The sequence below is a fragment of the Rhinolophus ferrumequinum genome, chromosome 10 (genome assembly GCF_004115265.2).
Source record: "Rhinolophus ferrumequinum isolate MPI-CBG mRhiFer1 chromosome 10, mRhiFer1_v1.p, whole genome shotgun sequence".
NCBI classification, from domain to species: Eukaryota; Metazoa; Chordata; class Mammalia; order Chiroptera; family Rhinolophidae; genus Rhinolophus; species Rhinolophus ferrumequinum.
Window position 1 is genome coordinate 51,859,985 of NC_046293.1, and position 19,982 is coordinate 51,879,966.

The 19,982-nt window shown below is 42.5% G+C and overlaps 1 protein-coding gene across 2 annotated transcripts in view; it reads left to right on the top strand.

Annotated features, from left to right (window-relative positions):
- SLC4A8 (solute carrier family 4 member 8) overlaps positions 1-18,928 on the top strand; it is a 68,964-nt gene extending 50,036 nt beyond the window's left edge. For both annotated transcript variants that reach the window (XM_033117131.1, XM_033117132.1), the window contains exons 20-25: positions 2,819-2,887; positions 4,044-4,217; positions 7,214-7,351; positions 10,308-10,399; positions 12,398-12,493; positions 13,632-18,928. In XM_033117131.1, the coding sequence (XP_032973022.1) occupies positions 2,819-2,887; positions 4,044-4,217; positions 7,214-7,351; positions 10,308-10,399; positions 12,398-12,493; positions 13,632-13,644 (582 nt within the window). In that variant the 3' untranslated portion in view covers positions 13,645-18,928. The remainder of the gene's footprint in view (positions 1-2,818; positions 2,888-4,043; positions 4,218-7,213; positions 7,352-10,307; positions 10,400-12,397; positions 12,494-13,631) is intronic.
- Positions 18,929-19,982: the final 1,054 nt, after the last annotated feature.

Consider the following 19,982-nt stretch of genomic DNA (forward strand, 5'->3'; position numbering starts at 1 on the left):
CATTCAGTAGGTAATGAGTGCTTGACTTGAAAATAAGAAAGGTCATTCTAGTGGGTAAGACAGATAAAATGTAGTGTAAAAAGTTAGTTAAGAAAGCAAACGTAATAATTCCAGAATAGAAGTGATAAAGGGAAATATATAGTGGTCTGTGGTGCTGTAGAGAGTTAAGAGAGTACTGTTTTAGTTAGTGTGGTCAGAGAAGGCCTCTCTAAGGAGATGCCATTTAAGACGAGATGGAGCCAGCCATGCCATGGATAGTGAGAGATGGGTGGCATGGGGGAAAGGGAGAGAAGTATTTAGTAAGGCCCTGAGGTGGGAAAGAGTGATATATGTTCTAGGAAACATCAGGGCTCAAGGATGCTGAGGCATCTCACAAAGGCAAAAGCACAGTGAGGTGAGATTGAAGAGTGAGCAGGGGAAGATCACGCGGGGCCTTCGTCACGCTGGTAAACGTAACCTCGGAAGGGCTTTCATGGGAGAGGGACATGATCCATTTAGTATTTTAAAAAGATCATTCTGGCTGATGGTTAGAGACTAAGGTTTTAGGGTTGGGGAAAAATAGAAGCAGAGAGAGCAGCGAGGCTATTAACAGGTGAGACATGATGGTGGCTTGGATGAGGAAGTTGGTAGTAGGGACAGATAAAAGGCATGGGTTCTGTACATCTTGGAGGCAGAGCCAAAGGTCTTTCTTTCCTGTTGACTAGATATAGAATGGGGTGAGGAAAAGGGAAAAATCAAAATGCCTGCTAGGTTTCTGACTTGACCATCTGGACGGAGAGTGATGGCATTTAAGATGGTGACGACTGCGTGAAGAAGGATGTGATTTTGTGAGGGGCGGGACTGTGGGCAGAGCTGGGTGAGATGTTGGGGAGGCAGCTGAGTGGAGAGGCTAGAGGAAGGTTCTGGACTGGAAATATAAATGTGGGAGTCCATAGCACATAGATGGTACTGAAAGCCAAGGGAGTAGATGAGCTCCCTTGGGTAGAAGGGCAGATGTAAAAGAGAAGTAGGACCAGATGAGAGCAGAGTCTAAGGAGCTCCAAATTTAGAAGTCAGGTAGAAGAGGAGACAGCAACAGAGACTCCGAAACAGCTGTCAGAAGTAGGAGGGAAACCAGGAGGGTGTGGTGTCAGGGAGGCCACTCGAGGGCAGTGTATTAACTAGGAGGGATTCATTCGAAACTGTCTAGAAGGATGAAGACTAAGCCAAGGCCACTGGATTTGGCAACATGGAGGCCTAACTTGACTTGATAAGAGCAGATTCAGTGGAATAATTACAGGGGACTGAAGAGTAAATAGGAGGTGATAAAGAGTGTGAACAGACAGCTGTTTCAAGAGGGTTTTCTGTGAAGTGGAACAGAAAAATGGGCAATGGCTGGTGTGAAATGTGGGATTAAAAGGGGATTTTTGGAAAGATGGAAGATCCCTTGAACATGAAAAAAACGAAACCTTTTTTTGTGTGGGTGTAAGGCCTATATGTGGGGAATTGAGGTAAAAAGGAAAACTATGGCTGGATCTCTAATCCCTAACCTCTGGACCACTTGTCTCCCTAGCCTCTGTTCCCCTTTTTGGTGAAACTTCAATCACACTTGCAAAATTGCACTGCAAATGCTATTTAAGGGTGAGAACTGAAAGATGGGAAAGGATTCCACACTATCTTCCTGTCCTCTTACTTTCCACTCACTCAATCTTGTCACCTCTCCTCACTTCCCTTACCCACTTCTACTCTCTGTCCCTGGCCCTACCCACTCCCACCTCTGGTCTAGGTGCCATCTGGAGGGGCCCAAAGATTGCCAGGAATGTAACACGAAGGCAGGATGGTGGACATCGCCTGGCCTTCCCGTAACTGTCTTGGGGGGGGGGGGGTTATTCTTTTAGGAAACCATTCAATAGTTCTACGAACAAGGTTTGCACCAAATTGAGATGTCTACTCTAGTTTCAATTGGGGATTTTCTAGTGCTGAGGAAATTATGTTTGGGAATGTTCTGTAGCCCCAGAAGAAAAGCAAGTCAAGTTGAGTCTTTAGCTGTGAGACTTCCCTTGCCTTGGTTCTATAGGCCTCATTTCCCTACCTCATAGAATTGCTCTAAAGATGACCTGGATTGATAGATGTGAGACGATAGGTGTGTATGTCCGTAAAGTCAAGTGCAATATAGTAATGGTGGCATTTCTTCCCAAATCATTCCCTCTGATAGGACACCTTACCTCCCCACTCCTGCCCTCAAGTCTGGTTAGTAAAAAGGGAAACTTTTTCAGTCCAGAATTTTTTTGTTTAGATAAGAAATAGTCATTCCCTTTATTTTTAAAAGTAGGTAAAAAAGTCTTTTCATTTTTTTTCTCATGCATCCATAGAGCGCAGGTTAAAATGCCATAGTTTAGTCCATATTAAAATACACCAAATCCCTGAGGAGATGAATGTGTCATTACAAAAGGTTTAAAAGGTATCAGTTGTAAAAGAGGGGTGTGTGTGTGTGTGTGTGTGTGTGTGTGTGTGTCTGTCTGTCTGTCTGTCTGTCTCTCTCTGTCTCTGTCTGTCTGTCTGCCTGCCCATCCCCATGGAGGAGGAAGAGCAAGAGATGGGTAAGAGGTGAGGCCTAAGGTTTAATCAGGACCAGATTACACTTACGCGTAATGATTTTTATTGCTGTCAGCTTCTGTTTTGCTTCTACTTCTAAATCATGTAAAGGCAGCAGAATCTATGCAATGTTTATGCAGTGATTTTGTGACTTTGCTTCCTTCTTGGAAATTTAAAAATCGATATAGTATCGAGGGTGCTGATACCAAGTGTAATCTCTGGCCTTTCTGCCCTCTGTCTTCAGTTCATCCCGATGCCGGTTCTCTACGGAGTCTTCCTCTACATGGGAGTCTCTTCCCTCCAGGGAATTCAGGTAATGCGTGGCTCAGCCAGGGCAGTGTCTTCTCACCATGAGGTCACCTGTCCTGACCAGGGCGGACAGCTCCCTAGGGAAGCACAAACCAGGTCTTGAGAACCGTTTCCTAGCCTCGCTGATTAAGCTATTTTAAACATTTCTTTGGACGTTGGTTGAAATAAAGTCATGTTAGCATGAGGGTACCGAGACTTCCAGGGTGGCCTGGGCTTGATGTCATGGTTCCCGTCACTTGTTAATTATTCAATAGACAATTATTAGAAACGCATTAAACAGTAGATGCTTTGTCAGGTGCAGGTAAACTTAGATATGAAAGGTCGGCCAACACTAATACCAAACTGGCTTCCACACACGGACAATGCTAGTTTTAGTGCCAGGCTAAAGTGTAAGAGAGGGGGTTTAACTGGGGGTACATTGGTGAAGAAATTTGGGGGTAGTGGGAGCTGCTCCAGGCTAGCAGATACTACTTCCTGTCATACTCTGCCTTTTCCCATCTATCAGCTTGTTCCCCTGAGTCCTTTGAACAGAGACACTCAGGAGCTTGTCACTGATCATTTGGCTACTCCAGATGACGTGATGACTTAGCTACTTTTGTTGGTGGCTGGTTCCTCTTTGTTTTTATAGAATGTCTTTATTGTGCTTGTTCTGATACACTGAGTTCTAATGTGACTTTGGGCAGGTTATTTAATCTCTTTGGGTCTCTGTTTTCCATTTTATAGTATAAAGACGGTCATATTTTCTATATCCAGAATGTTACGAGGTTTCGTTTTATGTTTTTACTATAAATAATGACAAGAATTTCCAAACTCCTCCAATAACCAGGAAGAGATTTAGTTTTGATAATAAAGAGAAAGATGCAATTGCCTCATTTTGTTTTCAACAGTTCCTGAGAAAGAGCTTTCTCAGGAACGACAGTATGGGGTAGGAAAAAGAAATTTGAACCTAGAATTTAAAAAGATGGATTTGAATTCTGACTCTGTCACTTACCAACCTTGGCCAAATTACATGCTCTCTGGGACTCAGTTTCCATTTCTGTCCCATGGAAATGGTATTACCTACCTTTCAGAGCAGGTGATGTAAGAGACATGAATGGGCCTAACAGGGCTTCTGACCCAGAGAATACTCCTGAAAATCAATGCCCGTCCCCTCCTTTCAGTTCTTTGATCGTCTGAAGCTCTTTGGGATGCCTGCAAAGCACCAGCCAGATTTCATCTACCTGCGGCACGTGCCGCTGCGCAAAGTCCATCTCTTCACCCTCATCCAGCTGACCTGCCTGGTCCTGCTCTGGGTCATCAAGGCGTCTCCAGCCGCTATTGTCTTTCCAATGATGGTGAGTTTACAAACATTATTATTTCGTTTTAAACATGATGATAAAATATACATAACGTAGAATTTACCGTCTTTATCTTTTAAAGTGTATAATCCAGTGGCATTAAGTACATTCACGTTGTTGTGCAGCTCTCACCACCATCCATCTCCAGAACTTTTCTCGTCTTGCAAAACTGAAACTCCGTGCCCATTAGATAGTAACTTCCATTCCCTCCTCCCCCAGCCCCCGGCAGCCACCCTTCCGCTGTCTGTTTCTAGAGGCCTCAGACAAGTAGAATCATGCAGTATTTGTCCTTTCGTAATGGGCTTATTTCACTTAGCGTAAGGACTTCAAGGTTCATCCATGGTGTAGAAAGTGTCAGAATTTCCTTCCTTTTTAAAGGCTGAATAATATTCCGTTGTTTGTGTGTGTGTGTGTGTATCTATATGTATGTATAATATATATAATATATTCCATTGTGTATATGTATATATGTAATATATATGTAATATATGTGTCACATTTTGTTTATTCATTGATCAATAGACACTTGGATTGCTTCCATTTTTTGGCTATTGTGAATAATGCCTTGACTATGTGAGTAATCCTAACAGGAAACAAATACCTGTTTGTGTCCCTACTTTCAGTTCCTCAGGGTCAATATCCAGAAGCGGGATTGCTGGCTCATATGGCACTTCCATTTTTAATTTTTTAGGACATATCATACTGTTTTTCATAGCAGCTGTACCATTTTACATTCCCACCAGCAGTGCACAGGGTTCCAATTTCTCCACATTTTTGCCAACACTTATTTTCTGCTTTTTTTTGGGGGGGTGGGGTTGTTTGTTTTTTTGTTCTGTCTTCTCATGTGCTTATTGACAATCTGTCTGTCTTCTTTGGAGAAATGTCTATTCAAGTCCTTTGCCCATTTTTTAATTGGGTTGTTGGTTTTTTTGTTGTTGAGTTTTAGGAGTTCTTTATATAATTTGGGTATTAATACCTTATTGATGGTGAGTTTTTGTTTTTTGGTTGATCTTTGTAGGAGCAGCATTATTTTGGGGATCTTGGGGTGTGGATGCATGTGTGTAACAGTTTGCCACATTTATTTTCAAGGTTACTAGTCTGCCTGTCTTTCCTTCTTTCCTTCCTTCTTTCCTTCCTTCCTTCCTTCCGGCCTTCCTTCCTTCCTTCCTCTTCTCTCCCTCCTCCTCCTCCTCCTCATCCTCCTTCTCCTTCTTCTTCTCTCTTTCTCTCTCTCTGTCTCTCTCTCTTGACATGGAGAGGATCTTCATGTTTGCAATAATTTGCATATGACTTCCAAAGCAGTAGAGTTCCAATTTAGAATTTACTGCAATCGGAAATGCCTAAAGTGGTAGAAATGCACTGTTTTAAGCCACTGGGAGAGAGGAAGAGGTTGGTCTAGCACTGATAAGCGATTGGGACATCCTTTCCTCCTTTCTAACTGAAGCAAGGGCTTTGGAAAGGAGACTAGGAAAGCTGAACTGTGTGTGGTGCAACAGGTGACAAGCTGTTTTCTAAATCTAGGGTGATGGTGAAATTCTTGCCACCTGACTTTCATCTCCTCTTGATGCCTTTCTTTCTTTAGCTTATTCCATGTCATGAGGATGCTGAGAATTCAGTGGGATGTTTGAAAGTTACCATGTTTCCCCAAAAATAAGACCTAGCTGGACCATCAGCTCTAATGCCTCTTTTGGAGCAAAAATTAATATGAGACCTGGTATTATATTATATTATACCCGGTATTACATTATATTATATTATACTATATTATATTATACCCGGTCTTATATTATACTAAAATAAGACCAGGTCTTATATTAATTTTTGCTCCAAAAGACGCATTAGAGCTGATGGTCCGGCTAGGGCTTATTTTTGGGGAAACACAGTACCCAAAGAGTGGGCCTCTAGAGAAAACAGGCAACGCAGATAATGTTTGGTATTTGTTGAGGTCCTTTTGAATGCTGTCTTACTGGGAGAATATTCAAGGGTGAGGAAACTGGAGGGGGGTTTCTTTTTCCCCCCGAGTCTCCTAGATACATACTTTCCTGATGGGTTTCTCAATTTTGTTACAATACATGTAGGGTTCTGCATTTGGGTGTTATGTTCAGGGGTTGGGTGTTTGGTTAAAGAAATAGCAAATTCCTGACAACTCCTGGAAGGGATACTATCAGTTTGGGAATCATTGATAATAGTCCATTGAAATTCAGGAGAAATGTGGTTGAATTTAGTAAACCTGATTTGCCTCATTCTTTGTCCAGTCACCAGATGTAGCTGGTGAACACCAGTCAATCTAGGCAGGACCTTCTGGGTTATTATTGGTTCCTCTTTGGCTAACATGGCCCTTTTGGGAAAAAAGTGGAGCAGCTGACCTGTTTCTATTGAGGAAGTTAGCTGTCAGATTTTAGGCAAGTCACTTTCTCTCCCTGGGTCTCAGTTTTCTCATTTAAAAAACATATCAGACCAGGCCAGAGGGCAGAGACAACAACCACTAGAGATCCATGATGCAGGCATAAAGCAAGGATTTTGTGGGGAAACGTATAGGCAAAGGGCCAGAGGAAATCCAGATGGTCCTTCAAGGTCCCCTCACCCCATAGGGAGGCATGCTTGGGCTGGCACAGCTGGCCCCACCGTAGCCCTGCTCCTGCAGAGGCTCTCCAGCCTTATGCTGCCCTGTAGCCCTTCCTGCTGCCCCTCCCTACCCCACCCGGCCAGGGAAGGCAGCTCTTAGAGTCGTCTGCAGATGAACAGTTTCTCTTTATAATGAGGGAATTAAATTAGTTGCTCTCTAAGTTGGGTTGTTATGATCGTTAAATAAAATAGTGTATGTAAAACACCTGAGTATCTGGTACAAAGAGGGCACTCAAAAGGCAACTGTAATGATTATTATGAGTTTGATTTAACTTCAAATGTCCTAGTCTGCTGTGAAAAGAAGACTTTGCTTTTAACTCCAGGAAGTAATTGAGCCCTCTTAATCCACTTTCTTTATTTTTCTTCAGGTTTTGGCCTTGGTCTTTGTCAGGAAAGTCATGGATCTCTGTTTCTCTAAGCGAGAGCTGAGCTGGTTAGATGATCTCATGCCTGAAAGCAAAAAGAAGAAGTTGGATGATGCCAAAAAGAAGGCCAAGGAGGAAGAGGTCATGCTTCTTGCATCGACTGTACAATTTGGGGCAGCCTCAAGTTACAGAACATAGGAAGGGCCACATGCCTGGGATCCCAAGGGTTATATTTAGGAGCTGGGAAGCTTTCACCAAAGCTGTTCTTAGCTGAGAAAGGATTAAGGATTCTTGTCCCTGTGTGTCCTTCATTTTTGGATATGATAACCAGCTTTCCCCGCCCTTTGTTTGTCTGCAGTCTACTCATCAGGTTCACACTTAGAATGTGAACATATAGAATCTGCTCTTATTATCAGATCTAATGGTTCATGTTCTCCCAAAAGGTCTAATTTGACAAGTATACAAAACCTATTATTTTCTCAGAGCATTTGTTATGTACCTAATTGCAGATGGTGTTGTGATTGGCACCACACAAAGATAACATGCATAGGACTTTCTGTCCTTCCTCGTTTCCCTCAGCACTTGACATCTGCCATCCACACAATGGACCCTCAGTCATTAGCCTGTACGTGCAAAGAATGAATGTGGAGCAAAATGAAAATACCAGACCAAGAAATGAATGAGCTGGAAAGTGTTTCCAAATACAGTTAATGCCTGAAATCGTGTCCTTTGAAATGCATTTTCAGGGATGTTTTTTTCTAATATCTTGAACTTTTAAAATCTTGTATTTTTTCCCCCCATCTTATTGAGGTGTAATTGACATAGAACATCGTGTCAGTTAAAGATATAAAATGTAATGATTTGATACTTGTATACAGAGGGTGCCAAAAAAATGTATACACATTTTAAGAAAGAAAAAAACTGTATTAAAATTACACTGATGGTAACCTCTTTGAGCACCTCTTGTAATTGCAGAAGTCAAATGTGACTCGTATTCATCTTTTGTTATCAGTATATGTTGAGTATTACAATTTTAATACAGTTATTTCCTTTCTTAAAACGTGTATACTTTTTTTTGGCGCTCTCTGTATATTGAAAAATGACTACCGCAATAGGGTTAGTTAACATATCCATCACCTCACATAAGTCACAATTTTTTTTTTGTGGTGAGAACTTTTAAAATCTACTCTCTTAGCAACTTTCAAATATATGATACAGTATTGTTAATTATAGTCACCATGCTGTACATTACATTCCCAGAACTTATTCCTTTAATCACCTTCACCCATTTCCCCCACCCCACCCCCACCCCTGGCAACCACCAATCTGTTCTGTTTCTATGACTTCAGTTTTTTTAGATTGCACATATAAATGAGATCATGCACTATTTTTCTCTGTTTGACTTACTTCACTTAGCATAATACCCTCAAGGTTCATTCATGTTGCTGCAAATGGCAGGATTTCCTTCTTTTTTATGCCTGAGTAGTATTCGTGTGTGTATGACCTTTTCTTTATCCATTCATCTATTGATGGACACCTAGGTTACTTTATTTAGGGTGATCAGGGATGACTCCTCTAAGGAGACATCTCAGCAGGAACTTGAATAAAATGAGGGGCAAACAATGAGGATCTCTGAGAGTAGGAACATTCCAGGGAAACAGGAAATGCAATGGTCTTGAGGCAGGAAAGAGCTTGGTATGCTTGAGTAACATCAGGAAAACCAATGAGGCTGGAAGCAGGAGAGAGGTAGCGCAGAAACTAGTTAGAAAGCTGTGGCAATAGTTCAGGCAGGAAGTGATGGTGGCTGAGGCTAAGGGAGAGGTGCTGAAGGTCGCTGGGTTTGGGACTTATTTCGAAGATGGAGCCAGCAGGTTTTGCTAATGCATAGTGAGCATGGCTGAAAGAGAGGAATCAAGGATGACTCTTAGATTTTTGGAGTGAACAATTGGATGAATGGCTGTGCTATTTATTAAGATGGGGAAGACCTAGGAAGAGCCGCATTGGGAGGAAAATCATGGGATCTCTTTTGGATGTTAAGTTTGAGGTGGCTGGTAAACATTATGTTATTTTCCAAAATTTCTGAATTTTAAAATTACTGCATAAAATTATTTTAAAACCTAAGTGTAGTAAAAGAAAAAATGAATACCCTCAATTTTCACATCAGCATCCAATATTTATGTTCAATTTTTTTATGTTCTGTTTAAATCCTTACCATAGTGTTCATATAACTGTGATTAACTGCATATTTGTGTGTGGTACAATACACACACACACACACATTCTAATTTTTATATCCTCAACTTTATTTCATAAGACACTTTTATGTTTCTATATATCTATATGATAAATAATCATTTATTGTTTTAATGGCTGCATAATATTCCATAGTATTATTATCTTAATTTAAACATCCTTCCTTCGTTAAAATTTATAGTTGTTTTTAGTTTTATTATTGATTATACTACTTTAAGTTTCTTTGTATATATTTTTTCTCTGTAATTATTTCCTTTAAATTAATGACATTATTTTTTAAGAAACAATTTTATTATGAAACATTTCAAACATATACAAAAGTAGAAAAAAACTATCCATATTCTCCCAATTAACTTACTATTTTTAACAATCAGTTTGAATTAAAATACAAATAAGGTCCATATATTGCAATTGGTTGATATGTTTCTTAAATCTCTTTATCTTTTTATCTTTTATCTTTTTACCTTTTATCTTTTTTTCTTTTTGTTGAAGAAACCGGATCTTTGATCTATAGGGTTTCCCACCATTTAGATTTTACTAAATGTGTCCCTTGGTGTCATTTAACATGTTCTTCTGTCCCTTTTATTTCTAGTAAATTGGTAGTTGGGCCTAGAGTCTCATTCAGATTCAGGTTCTTTTATTTTTTTAAAAAAATATTATTCCATGTACAAATATCTGCTTGTCTCTTTTTGTGTTGAGTCAAATCTATGGAAGAACATAATTATACTCTTTTATAATAAATGTGAAAAAAATTAGATAGAAATTGGGATTATAGAAAAATGGGCTAGTGTAGACTCATGGTTTTACTTGGTCCAAGACATAATAACATCTCCTTTTCTTCCAGGAGGCTGAGAAAATGTTAGAAATGGGAGGAGACAAGTTCTCCTTAGAGAGCAGGAAGTTACTAAGCAGTCCTGGAAAGAGCAACAGTTTCAGGTAAAACTGCCTTAACACCACGGAGTTTACTGTTTGGGTTATTCTGGAAGCATTCTGGCTTTGTCAGAGGTGGGGGGTGTCACACATGCAGCTGCTGGTATAAAAAGCTAACACTCAGCCTCCCAGTTCCAACCTGTGAAAACACCGTTTCTTTTCATGGTTTACGGATTACCTGCCACGTGTCAGGCACTAGACCAGGTGCTGGGAATCACAAGAGAACAGAGTAAGGAGCCCAGGTACTGAGCGCCTTCTCCTTGCCAGGACTGTGCTAGGATGTTTCCTGTGTGCTCTTATTTAACCTTTACGCCACCTCTCTGACACGTCTCGTTATCCACATTTGTGCTGTGCGGAAACCGAAGCTTGGAGGGTTGTAGGTAATTTTCCCGAGGTCACAGTGCTGCTGAGTAGGAAGTTTAAAATTCAAACCCTAGTCTTTGTATTCCTCAAACTAGAGAGTTTGAGAACTCTCCAGAGAGTTCTCAGCCCGGTGGGCGTGAAGTTCCCAAGCTTGGGCAAGCCTTTGGGGATGAGCAGAGACAGCCCGTTTCAATGTAGCTCGCAGCATCTACAGTCCTCGGAGCCAAGGGAGCCAACCGGGATCACAAAAATCCTTTACTTCTGCCATTAGTTTATCCCCTTCCTCTACTGGAGCCATTGCTCATCACAAGTCACAGGAAGCTAAATTGGTCCATTTGTGGTTTCATTTCTGGCTTTTGTTTCACAATGGAAGAGAGACACATAAGCTGAAAGAAGCCCAGAGGTTCCGAGGGGCCAGAAATGGGAGAGGAGATCTGAGTAATCCAGATCCTGGATAATTTATTGCTGAATCACTGAATTGATTGTGGTTTATGTTGTATACGGAGTGGGAAATGAGGAAAGTCTTTTCTTTGATCTTTAAAAAAACTTATTTATTTTTGACAAATACAAATAGTATATATGTAAGGTAAACAACGTGATGTTTTGATGTATGTATACAGTATGAAATGATTCCTACAATCAAACTAATAACATATGCATCCCCTCCTGTAATACCAGTCTTTTTGTATGTGTGGTGAGAACACTTGAGATCTGCTTTCTTAGCAAATTTCAAGTGTACAATACGTTATTATTAACCATGGTCACCATGCTGTACATGGGTCTTCAGAACTTATTCATCTTGTAACTAAAAGTTTGTCCCATTTGATCAATATTTTCCCTTTCCCCCATCACCCAGCCCCAGCTTCTGGTGACCACCATTCTACTTTCTGAGTTTGACTTTTTTTTTTAACTGACCCCAATGAAATGGAATCTTTGGACTTGAATAAACTTCCTACACGTTCTGGAATGAGCCATAGGTTTTGAATCTCTGGTGGCAAAGTAGGAGCAATATTCTTCCTCTACTGGGTGCTGCCTCCTCTTTCGGCCTTTTGAAAGGAGACAGTCTGGCTTGTAGAAAACTAGAGTCCAAGGACTGGATTTAAGGTCTTGATTCTCTACCTACTGACATTTGACCTTGAATGGTCACTTAGCCCTAGGAGCTTTGGTTTCTGCACCTTCAAATGAACATGTTAACATTCTCTAATGCTCTGATAGTTCAGATCATATATTTTAAAAGTTCCTTGTAAACTACAAATGGGAAACAGTTGGCCATGTAAGTGAGAAAATGAATGAAGGGTGCTGCTTAGTGTCATGCCTGGCACACAGCGAGCGCTCAGTCCATGGGGGCCCCTGCTGGCATCACAGCGCTGTCATCAACATCCCCAGAGGGGCCCCTCGAAGGAGTGTGGAATTGTGGGGGCAGGGCCAGCCGCCACCTGGCACACCAAGCCCTTGGCACCACCTCGTGCGTCACCTTGCTTATCTACGTTGTGACCATCTGGTTCCTAGCCCTCCTGTCAGCTGCTAGTTGAGCTCCCTCAGACCTAATCTTGTCCTTTCCCATGGGTGGTGGTCATTATAGACTGACATATGTATTTTGTATGTATGTCTCGCATTTACTGTCCTAAGTATTGATTTCAGATGTGACCCCTCTGAGATTAATATATCTGATGAAATGCCTAAAACCACAGTCTGGAAAGCGCTCAGTATGAATTCTGGAAATACAAAGGAAAAGAGGTAAAGAGAATTTTAATTGCTGATTTTTATTTATTTATGACTTTTAAAAATAGTAATCATGTTGAAAGTAAAAGATATTTTAGTTGTGAAATTGAATTTGTCTAATAAGTATCACTTCCCAGACTGCTGCTAATCCCACGAGAATAGCTATAAGCCAAAGAAAAGTAAAAATGCTTTTTCACTATTTGAACAGATACGCTGTTTTGAGCTGACCATTTACATAGGCCTAATGTCAGGATGGAATTATTTTGGGATATAAATTTGCTTTATCTACTTAGTTCCCTTCATCCCCTTTCGAGTTTCCATTTCAAGATCTATAGGGCATCTCTCCGGTTACTGCAACCACACAAATGGGATATTGCTAAAATATTCAGATAGTGTTGATACAGTTCCATAACGAGAATTATTGCCAAGTAAAGATTTTGAAATATTACGTTGTAACTGTTTTCTTATTTTGAAAACTAAATTCTGTTTATCATTTGCCAATAGCATAGATCAATTTTAATCAGGTTAATGAAAAAATGGAGGGGTTTGAGGCACCTTCGCCTGCATTGAAGTAGACTTGACACCCAAACTGAATAATTCAGTCCAAACACCGTTTAAGTTTAAGTAGGCAGATCATGGAGGGCAAAATCTGAGGTTTTATTAAAGGCAACTTTTGTAGTTAAAAAAAAAAAAAAAAGGCAGTAGGCTAGAAATTAGGAGGCCTCGTTTAGTTATTAATTTCGCGCATAACGTGGCAGGCCACCGTTTCTGGCTCTCAGTTTCCTCAGCAGGAAAATGGGGACAATACAACTGCCTCACTCCTAAGGCTGCTCTGAGGAGAAACAGAAGTACTGTGCAAAATCACAGCCACCAGTGGGGTGGTAGTGATGGGTTATGTCTTCACCAAATGGGTTAAAGTAAATCTGTGCTGGCTGTGAGTGAAATGTAGAATCTTCTTTCCTTCAGAGGAAAATCCAGGCAGCTGTCGAAATGTATAATGCACACGGTTATTTTTAGTTGATAACTAGTCTACTTGTAAATGAACTTAAAATATAGCCAGATCCAAATTGTGGTGACATCTTCAAAGTATTGTGTTAAAAGCAGGAATGAATCATGTGTTCCCTTTTTGTCTAATTGTAACACTTTTATTCAGTCTCTTCAACTAAAAGTCTTTGCTCCGATGGAAGATTTCGGCTATGAGGTGCCTCAGGGAAGTTCTGGTCACAGAGAAGATGGTGAATCTCTCAGAGAAGAAGCAAGACCAAGCCTGGCCCTGTCCATGGTCACATAAAAGCCATGCCAAAGCATTCAGTTTTTCATGGTATGAGTTGGAAGGCATGCAGCTATCCCCATACCAGCAGCCAGTCACCAGACGTGAATGTGGAAGCAGAAGACCACCTCCTGCTGGTACTTCTCCTCTTCCTTCTCTTTCTCTTCAAACTGCCACCATTGAAGACCCATTTTCCAGACATTTTCTCTGAAACTGTCTGCTGTCCTGCCAAGCCATATGGATCCATTCTGCCACTGAGGATTCCTCCAACGAGGTCCCTGTTTCTAAAGGATGGGGTAGGGGAGTAGGAGCAGAGCAGAGAGAAAAAGGAAGGCTCTCAGGCCCACAGCAGCTGTGGGCCTGCTCTGGGAGATGCTGGTCAGACCCAGAGGCTGTCAGGAGGCTCTGCTACGAGGAGGGTCAGCGAGCTGGGCATTGGCAGTGCCCACCACTGCAGCCAGAAGACGCCTCTGACCCGGTGCATCTTCCCCGTTCCTTAGCAGCAGTCTGCATAACTCAGCAAGAACCTTGGATGATGCAAGGGCCGAGAGGGATATGGAGTTACTTAGCTGAGACAGGAAAAGGCTCGGGGGGAATCAATAATTTAAGTGAGGATGAGTAGCTGCTGTTAGTTTCATTGAGGATAGAGTAAGAGAATCAACTTAAATTGCTACAGAAGAAATTAGCTTAGACATTAGGAAGGACTTCTAGGCTGAAAATTTGTCATAGTGTCTGCTTTGCAGACACCTGGGAAAGGTTTGATGATAGTTGTTTGTGAGTAGAAGAGGAAATAAGTGGTTTTTATTGGCCATGTTGTGGACACATCCATGTCTGCTGCTGTCTCCTGAGGACACATTTCATTCCATTCCTGGAGAGATCCGAGTGCTTACGTAATGTTTCCTTAGCTGCCTTAGTAGGAACCATCATCAACTCAATGGCCCAAAGCCACCTTCAGCTGTGTGGTTTCTTCATCATCAGGATTTCTGTTGGTTGACAAATGTTCTGGCTCTCAGATGTAAAAAGCCACACTGGGAAATGAACTGTAAGTGGTGAAATTAATTTTGGTATTTAGTTTACAGCTATATTTATAGTTTTTCTCTTCTCTGTTGCATTGAATATCAAGGGTTTGGGCTCCAGTGCGTATAGACTTTCCCTTTCTTTGTGCACAGAATGTGACTAGCAAGCATGTCGGCACCCAGAGAATCCGATCACATTAGTTTTCCATCCTGGAAAATCTTTGTATAGTGGGACATTCCCCCCGTATGCTCTCCTTTCATAGGTGAAGAGTTGGCTATATAACATTACTGAATTTTGCATTCCTGAGACTCTTAAAATATGTTAGTGTATTCTAGGCTCACTCTCAGGACCTTGGATAGTGAGAAGGAATCCTGCATTTCTTTCGTATTTCCCTTCTCTTAGAGCCACAATTATTTTAATACACAGATGATTTTCAACATATCTAACAACTGGAACTGGCTGGACACCATCCACTCAGAACGGATGCCTGCTGTAAACAAGCAGTGTGTGTATGGCCTATTGGCTGAACGTCAAGCTGCTGTCAAATATGGAAATGATATCCCTTTGAATTGTAGGTATCGTGCCTGGTTTGTCTGATTTCTACTCACAAGGCTGTTTGAGGGACAGCCTCGGCTTCCTTTCATATGGTGCAGACAGGAACAGGTATTCTTCTTTGAACCATATGGGCGTTAAAATCTTTGTGAGCCACAGCTTCACATTTTGTCACTTTAGGATAAATGTAATAGTTGTACCCATTTACCTACCTAATCTAGAAAAATCAAAAGGCTCCCTGTCCATGGGGAAGGCGTTCGTGCTAGCTTTCCCTGTCCCTCTCTGGCTGCTCCCTTGAACTCGCCTCCTTTTTCACCTTTGTTTCTTGAAAACACCCTTGCTTCCTTACTCCGTTGTGCCCCCCACCTTCTCCTGCCACCTCTGCATAGGGAGGCTGGTGATTGCTTTACCTGTAATAGGGACGAGCCCATCGTGCAACAAAACGCGGTGACAATATCGCTCAGAAAAGTCTCTCTCCTGCTACGCTGATGTCTTGTGATGCCTGTGTCTGCTGGGCTTCTTGAGAGTAGGGACCTGTCTTCGTGAACTCTGTGTAGTGCAGTTACAGGACCGCAGGTGTGCTTTCGAGTCCTTCCCGAGCCAGACTCTCCCAGGTGCCTGCGCCTTGGGAATGTTAGCTGTTTTCAAAGGCTGTGCCAATCTTTTTAGGCCTTTAGATTTTCCTCCAACAATAGCCAGCCTCATTTCTGCTACATCTCAATGGCCGGAATCATTCCCTCTTCTTACTCTTTCCGAACTCCCACCAAACACTCAACCCCAGTCCTGGCTGCTTCCTGGCTCAGGTCTGTGGCTGGTGACCGTGGTGGCCGATTCAAGCTGGCCTGCCTTAGGGCTAGGAAACTTGGAGTGGAGGTGAAGCAGCAGCAGCGTGTGTATATGTATGTGCACAGGCACGTGTGTTTATCGACAAGTGAACGTGTCTGCATAAGATTTCATTGCTGCTATTAAACAGCCTGTGCACCTAAGCTGTGGGACATAAAAAGCAATATGATCATTCTCCCTTCTCAGACTTCTCTAACAGAATAGCTTGAGGACAAATATAGGCTGATTAGTCAATAGAAAAAAAGTGTTTAAGATCAACATTAAGCAGTAATGGAGTTAGGCGAAGAAAGCAAGCCAGGTGTTTAGGCGATTTCCATGCCCAGGTTTGGTTGGGCCAAATAAGCAGTCCAAGGGGTGATTTCAGGAAGAGTTGGGGGCAGCAGGCCAGTGTCCTGATGGGCTGGCTGTATAGCGGTAGGAAGGCAGGGGAGCCGGGGATTTCAGAAAGGAATGATGAGCGGAAGGGTGGTTCTAAGGGGAAGAGCTGGCATTGCTAAGAGGGTGCGCTACTTCCTAGTCCATGACTTCTAGGGAGGGGTTGGTCTAGACAGAAGGTGAAGACCAGCAGAAATATGCTGTGAAATTGCCCAATATGTTTGGCTGCATTAAATGTAGGCTAGCTCTTTGTGGCTGTGTAGGATTTCAAATTTCTGATGATGGGACGATCAGGAGATCCGGTCTTTCCCACATAACAGCTCCTATCCCCATCTCCTTGTTCAGATAAATTGGTTTTCAGGATAGGGGGGTAGTGAACCATATATTTCCAAAAGACAGTGTGAACATTTGCTATTTCTCTTTGTCTGGGATGTGACTGGCTTTTAAATTAGTCATCAATGTTTGATAAGAATCTAGGATATGCTAGTCTCAGGCTCGGTTGACGTCTCAGGCTGTCTGACCACTGTGACCTTCAATGGGTCTCTGGTTCTCGGAAGCTGTAGTTCCTGGTCATCCAAAACAGACAATCCCAGGGCTGCTTTGTACCTACTCAACTCTCCAGACTTCACTTTCAGTGGAGGAGCCAGCAGTTCTCCCTGCATCGTCTCTATTGATTTCAATGTCCATGTTTTGAATCTCCACGTTTTCCTGAAGCCTAGGAGAAAGCTCGACCCCAGGTCCCCTGCTCGCCTTTTAAATGGCATCACAAGCACCATCCAGTATGTTCTATCTTCTCATTTAATCGGCTTCTTTAAATTTCCTCTTTTGCAGGAGAGTGGCACCTCCTCTTAGAACTCTAAGCAGGCTTGGCTTGTTTGTTACTGCATTTTCCTTGGACTTCTCAGGTTTCCAAGCCACATCCTGGCAGGACATTCAGGAGCCCTGTGTTGCATGTTCACAGCCTCCTTTTCCTTTTTTCGGGTGTAGCTGTTGGGCTCCCCTAAGGTAGAAATCCTTCTTGCAGGCCCTGGCTGATCAAACGAAACACTGTCCAAGTTCCACTGCCTTTGACTGACTCAGCTCTTTCAAGCACCCTTTACTCTTCTATCTTTTCCTCAGTCTTTCAAGTTCTCATTGGAGGGAAGAAGTTTTTGGTCAGAGGTCTTAAAAACCACCAACACTTGGGGGTGGTGAGAGACGTGAGGAGGTTAACGGTTCTGGGGCAAAGAGGACTTTATGGTTATTTTTGTCACTTAGGCTGAGGGACTAAGGATTGTCAAGCTCTCAGGCTCATCCATGTTTCGGTAAACAGAAAAAGACATTCTGAAACCAAACTGAGGTAATTTTTCTACCAAATCTATTCTTTATGGTTCTTGGTACCCTTGGTCTCTTTATGTGAATTATAGAGAATGGGCAGTTGACTCAGTTAATATTTCTTTATGAGAAAGCAGGCTAATTTTCATAACCAAAAGAGGTGTGAAGTAACTGTCACTGCTTGAAACATGAAAAGAGGAAAGGAGTATTATGTGAATCTTTTCAATAGGGAAATCCAGAAAGTGGAATGATTCATGCATACATAGGCAGAAGTCTTTTAGGAAATTCTGTGCTCAAAGGGAATGGAATGGTTTCTAATCCTTCTGAAAAGAAAAGGAATGGCATTTTCCTTAAACCTAACCCAATTTCAGCACTGGAGAACACAGAGCTTTTTTATTCTAGCTGATGGCACTAATATTTCCTGAGAGAGAGAAATCCCACCCACGGCACTTTTCTGAGCCCAGCAGAAATCAGCAGAGCTTGGGCTTCTCTGAACAGGTTTGCACTTGACTCCAACATGCAGGTTTTTCACATGTGCAATAATGTTGGAAGCAGAAGTACCAAACTGAATGTGCAATTACTCCTTTTGCAAAAGAGGCCAAAATCCTCCCCACTCTTCTCCCATATTCGCTTCTCCAAGATGAAAGCCTCCCTCTTGTTTCTCTGTCTGTCTGATTAGTTAGATACGGCTGCCCTCCCAAGCTAATGGTGTCTGGTGGAGAGCCGAGCAACCTTCCCATGGGAGGGGACAACTTGAGGTGCTGGTACATTTCCCTTGTTTTCTATGTGCTTCTTTCTAGTAGGTCTCATGTAGACATAGAGATATTTTAGTTTTACAGATTCCAAAGTATATATTTTTAGTGCAAGAAATGTACCCTCTCCACAATCCATGGTGTACATAGAACCAAGAACAATGTGTTGTGATAACCCCTTAGCAATCTGTGGTAGGACTAGGACCCCTCGCCCTTACCACCAAGTTCACGGTCTGTCTGTGAACCAGGGGAGGTGGTTGTGATACCTCTGCCTGCCCAGACTTTCCTGTGCTCAATGGGTGAAAAATAAAGTCTGTGTAAACTGCTCACACCTGTGGTTTTCTTTAAGCCCGAATCAAGGGGCTGAGCCAATACTGACCAACTACAGAACTTGAGAAGAAGAGGTACAAAGATGGGAGAAAGGTGTAGTGTCTGCTGAGCGTGCCTTGGGAGGCCGTGTGCGCCTCCTTGGGGCAGAGAACGGAAGGAGGCTATAAGGGCCCTTTGGGGACCACTTAGACTTGTGTTTGGGTGGGGGGACAGGACAGCATGAAAAGAAAGCCCATTTTGGAGATACAGCCAGGCTGACGAGAGCAATTGCTAATATTTAAGGACTTTCCACTGCTTAGAAATTCAGATTTGTAAAATCTGTCACTTCAGAGTTTTGGGTTTTGAGGGGCTGGGATGTGCTCCATTTCTCTTCTCAGATCCTCTTGTTGGTGGGTTGGTGAAAAGGGGAAGAGGGAAGCAATGGAATAAGAGCAGAGACCAGTGAGGGGCTGAAAGGCCAGGGTGGGGACAGAGGCAGTCGGCAGGCTTTATGGATTGACTAGGAGCAAGGAATCGACTGGAAGCATCAGAACACGTAGCAAGGTGTTACGTGGAAGGGGAGCCACTGCAAGCTGGGCCTGCAGTCTGGAGACAGAACTCACCAGCTCGGAGAGCTTTTGCTCTCTTTTCACTATTTTTTAAACATCCCGACAGTATACACGCGTCACCTTGTCTCAGAGAATTACATTGAGTAGTGGGAAGGCTACTCGTTCAGGGAATGGAGCCAGTTCTGCTGTGGGGGGCGGGAGCGGGACGCATTTCTCGTTCTCACATCCAGAGGACTAGCCTCTGTGTCATTAAGGATTCCATTAAGTGATACGTGACAAGTGCTCAGGATGGCACCTGGCACGTAGTCAGCATACAGTTAAGTACCAAGAAACCTGCAGGTAGGTGGTTCCTGGGCTGGTTAATTCAGCAGCAATTACATCAGGGGCAGATTCTCCACAGTGCTCATGGCTTTTCCTCTCCTAGTCACAAGATGGCTCCAGAAGCTCCAGGCAGCACGCCAGCCAGCATAACGTCCAGATGCGGGGAGAACGAGGGGCATTTC